The 4,368-nt window shown below is 54.8% G+C and overlaps 1 protein-coding gene across 1 annotated transcript; it reads right to left on the bottom strand.

Annotated features, from left to right (window-relative positions):
- Nucleotides 1–1,376: 1,376 nt before the first annotated feature.
- On the bottom strand, nucleotides 1,377–2,455 carry LOC146762991 (endogenous retrovirus group K member 8 Gag polyprotein-like). Its single transcript, XM_085571342.1, has one exon. It carries the CDS (start codon nucleotides 2,301–2,303, stop codon nucleotides 1,377–1,379), a length of 927 nt encoding a protein of 308 aa, XP_085427468.1. The 5' UTR covers nucleotides 2,304–2,455.
- Nucleotides 2,456–4,368: the final 1,913 nt, after the last annotated feature.

Raw genomic sequence — 4,368 nt, 5'->3', positions numbered from 1 at the left:
CAACACAGTGACCCCCATCAAAAATCTGTCCCGATGCGCACACCTCAGGCTGCCAGAACATCCTTCCCCCAAAGAGTGACCAGAGCTGCAGTAACATAGGGCCAAACCTTAGCTGTCTGCCCTTCCACATTTTTGATCAACACAGCCTGCCGGCTCACAAATGTCTGTGCTGCATCCCCCAAGGCTTCAATGGCCGCTCACACAGAGTCCAAAGGCCACTTAGGAGGCCACACAGAGGCGGAGACGACTGTCACGTTGTGAGAACCCCGGCCTTGCTCTGGGGTCTCATGTGGTGGTGAAATTCCTCCTCCAACCCGTGCTTCCAAAGAAAAACTCCGCAGGCTTTAGCTGTTCAGTCTCAAGGCAGTTTATTGCTAGTTATTTAACAGATTATGTTCTTGGACTGCAGCTATTTGATCAGCGGCCTGGGTAGAGGCACACACACACACTGACATCCTCTCTATTTGCTGTCTTCTTCGTCACTCCCTGCCCAGGGCTGCTGCTATCTTTTATAAGATATATTACGTATAACATGTTTACAATTATTCCCCAATACCTACTACCTACGTTGCCAAGTGTTTTTCTACTCTAAACCAATCTGTGAGTGCCAACATCACCAAGAACATGGAGGTAAGGAAAAAGAAGGAGGAAGAACAGGATCAGCCCACTTTCCTCCATCTTAGAACTTCTGACCCCCATGTACAAAGTGAAAACCCCCCTGTACATGTGTTAAAACCCCCCTGTACAATACTAAAAAAATTTCCCCTCTACTTTGTAACTACTTTTACTATACTATCTAACCTTTTGTGACTGCTTGTTCCACCTCCAAAGTTGGTAATTCATTCCATGGCTCAAACTCAAAATCACAGCTGTTTTTCAGCTGTCTGCCAGGGTCTAGAATGCCTCTGACCAAGGCCTGGAACCTCTAAAAATGTCTGAAAGACATTTTGAGTTCCCACATCACGTCAGCCCTGGTGTCGATCAAACCTTGCAGCTGGATCCGAGATGGGCTCGCACCTGGCAAAACCACGGAGCACATCATCTGTGGACGGTTGGCAGAAATGAGCACGGACCAGAGGACTTGCGGTGGTCCCGTGGATCCGGAGCCACCATCTCCATGCATTTGTTGATCTGCCCTGGGAACACACGACTGGAAAGACACAAGTTGAGCAATGCGGGTTCCTGCCGGAATAATGACGGAGGGGAGGGTGTGGAAACCATAGCACAAATTTGGCCCGTAAAATCAGAATCAATGACACCCGGATGCACAAAGACTCCCGAAAGGGTAGTACTAGACCGCCCCATCAACAATGCACCCAATCCATGACCTAAAGGCCCGAATGCATTCAGAGGGACCCTGTGCACCTGAGTAGAATCTAAGATGACTGCTGCTGCGGTGTGTACATCCACCCCGGCAGAGCTGTGGGTGCCTGTGTTGAGTTGACTGGGGCACCCTGCACTGGTGCTGTGCTCTGGGGGAACACTTGTGTCAGCGCGCAGTTCCCCTGTGCGCTCCTGCCCCCGTTTCCCGAGCCTGTCAAATGCTTACCATTGGCATGGTAAGTAGACTTGCATTCCTTTGCAAAATGACCTGGCCTACCACACCTGGAGTACAGGAAATTAGAGTCTGACCCCTTCCTGACTTTCGTCCCCTGCACCTGCTTGCCCTTCTTTTTCCCCTTCTTGCGCCGATCAGTCCCTGAGGACGGCAGGCCTGCCCGCAAAGATGCTGCCAGAACAGACATTTTATGGTCCACTGTACCAACCTTGGAACAAGCCTCGACCATGTCTGTCAATGACGGATCGCCTGGCAATGCATTTATAATTTTCCTACAATCCTCATTTGCATTGTCCCTTGCCAAAGTTTTGCACAAAACCTGCCTCAAATTCTCATCCTCAATCTGCTTCTCCAAAGCAGCTGCAAGCCTCTCAACAAATGACAGGAACAACTCTTTGGGCCCCTGTGTTATCTTTACATATCGCTGCCTGGGAGCAGCTGTCTCCATGGTTTTGATCAATGCCACAAAGCCCACCTTCTGGGCCTGCTCAAGAATGATGGGGTGCCAAGTAGCCTGAAAATCAGGATTGGCGAAGTTATTGAGTCCCATGAGTGCATCTACCCCCACACAGCACCTAGGGTCTGTCTGAGGATAGTGCTGATTCTCAGCTGCAACCCTGTCGGCCATCCTCCTCCAGTTGCTCATAAAAACATCCATATGTACAGGTTGGAACAACACAGAGGCCAGATGTTTGATATCATAGGGAGCCAGCAGGTCAGTGTTTATCACTCTGAGGACCTGCATCAATGGGGCAGAACCCAGCCCATATTTTGCCACCTTGTCCTGCAAATCCTGTACAACCTTCCAAGCTATCACCTCGTGCTTGTCCAGCTGTCCTGAATTCTGGATAGCCTTGTTCACAGGAAAGGCTTGAAGCTTATGGCCGCTAGGTACGGTCTCTGCCTCCTTGAGAGGCGGGTTCAAAACTGCACCACCAGGCTTTCCCACCCGCTCTAACAAATCCCAATCACACACTTCCAAATCGCATTGCCTGACTGCATCCCAAAAGCGACAGAGATTTATTGGTTGCACAGACACCTGACAGGTAAGCAGCATCCACAGATCTCTCTGGGACGCTCGCTGCCCTCGTCAGTGTTGGCGTTCCACACACGGTCAGGCCCCCGTGATGGAATCGAGCAGATCAAAGCATCGCTGTCAATACCTGCCTCCTGTGACAGGGGTGTGTGGGACAGTCCGCGATCCACGAGGGAGGGTGGGCTGATGGGAGACACCGAGGCCGGGGAAGCGGCTATCGACCGCGAAGCCGAAGAACCGGACACGGCCCCCGAGCCAACAGCCCCCAAACCAGGAGGGCCAGCCGCCAGTGATGAGGCTGGGACTGGAACCTTCACCGGCAGATCGGTGGATCCTTCCATCGCAGGCAGCAATATGAAAGGATCAGCAGGAGCTTGCAATACCGTGGATGTGACGTACGTTGAAGCTGCAGTCATCAGAGGCAGGAACGGCACTGGCTGCTGGGGCGCAGCAGGCATCACGGGCACCGGAGCCACAGCGGGCAGGGCAGGAGGCAGAACTGCCGCCTCCGACAAAACAGCAGGCAGGGCGAGAGGCAGAGGTGCTGCCACTGAAACAGCGGGGGGGCGGGAGCCAGAGGTGCCGCTGAAGCCACCGAAGCGGCGGGTGTGACGAAAGGCAGAACCGCTCGAGCCGCGGGTGCGGCGGGCAGGGCGCCGGGCCCCATCGCTGGGAGCACTGGCGCCACAGCAGGCGTGGCGTGGAAAGCAGGCACCGCCCCCGACGCTGGCATCAGTCCCGGGGCAGGGAGGGCCGAAAACGACACCGAAGTGCCCCCCAAAACATGCTGCTGAACAATCGACAGCGGCACCGTGAAAGAAATCAAGTCAGTCGCAGCACACATCACACAGCGGGACGGACTGGGAAGCAGCTGCGCTGGCCCTGCCGGTAGAACCAAAGCCCCTGCGGGAGGCGGGAGGTATGCCAGGGGATGGACCAAAGGCTGCATCCCTGCCCCCCATCGGTAGCTGAGGGTGAGGCCCATACATCTGCACAGGCTCCATAGCTGATAATGAAGGAGCCAGGGGGGCCACCGCCCCCGTAGCGCCTGGCGCCGCGGGCTGCACCACCCCTCCCCCCAGCTGCAGACTGGAGAGGGGCCCCAACAAAGCCTGAACCAGCTGAGCCGTCTGGTCAACCGACGGACGGGCTCCAGGCTGTCGCGGCGAAGACGGGACAGCCCCCAACAGGCCGTGCAGAGGCGGGTGGGCCGAGCCCGAGATCTGCGACAATGGCACTCCCAGCGTCGCATGAAAAGCAGGTGCTGGCAGTGGCACCGTGCCCAAGGCAGATTGCGCCTGCTCAGCCGGTCGGGGTACAATCTGCTGTGCCATCTGAGGCTGATTGGCTGGTAAAGAATTCCCAGGCTGAGTATAGCCATAGGGTTGGGGTGCGCTGCGACCAGCATGAGTCCCCGGTGACACGGAATGTCACCCTGATTCTTAAGACTTCCTAAAGCCTTCTGAGTTTACATTCCTTTGGAGAACTTTCCCACACAATTTCTGTAAACAACGTATTGTTTACATTCTTTTATGGGGGTGGAAAGCACTTGATGTACTGGTGGTTTGTCCAATGTCTTTGGAGAGGTGGACCGTTCACTCTCCAATCCAATGTCACCCTTGGGAAGGTATAAAAGACAGAGTCAGATAATAAACGTTCCTTTTTTTACCTTGCAAGCAGCAGGTGGTCCGCGTGGTGCTTTCACGTGTCCCACAGCGACAACGGAAGGCTTGCGGGGAGTCCCATCGTGTCCCGACACCCCGCTGCGCACCTC

Source organism: Lonchura striata, chromosome W, assembly GCF_050655825.1.
Source record: "Lonchura striata isolate lonStrDom1 chromosome W, ASM5065582v1, whole genome shotgun sequence".
Taxonomy (NCBI): Eukaryota; Metazoa; Chordata; class Aves; order Passeriformes; family Estrildidae; genus Lonchura; species Lonchura striata.
Note: the sequence above shows the minus strand (reverse complement) of the source record. Positions and strands in the feature narration are given on the sequence as shown.

Coding starts and splice junctions, on each gene's coding strand:
- LOC146762991 (XM_085571342.1), bottom strand. CDS start 2,303: ATGCAGGTCCTCAGAGTGATAAACACTGACCTGCTGGCTCCCTATGAT.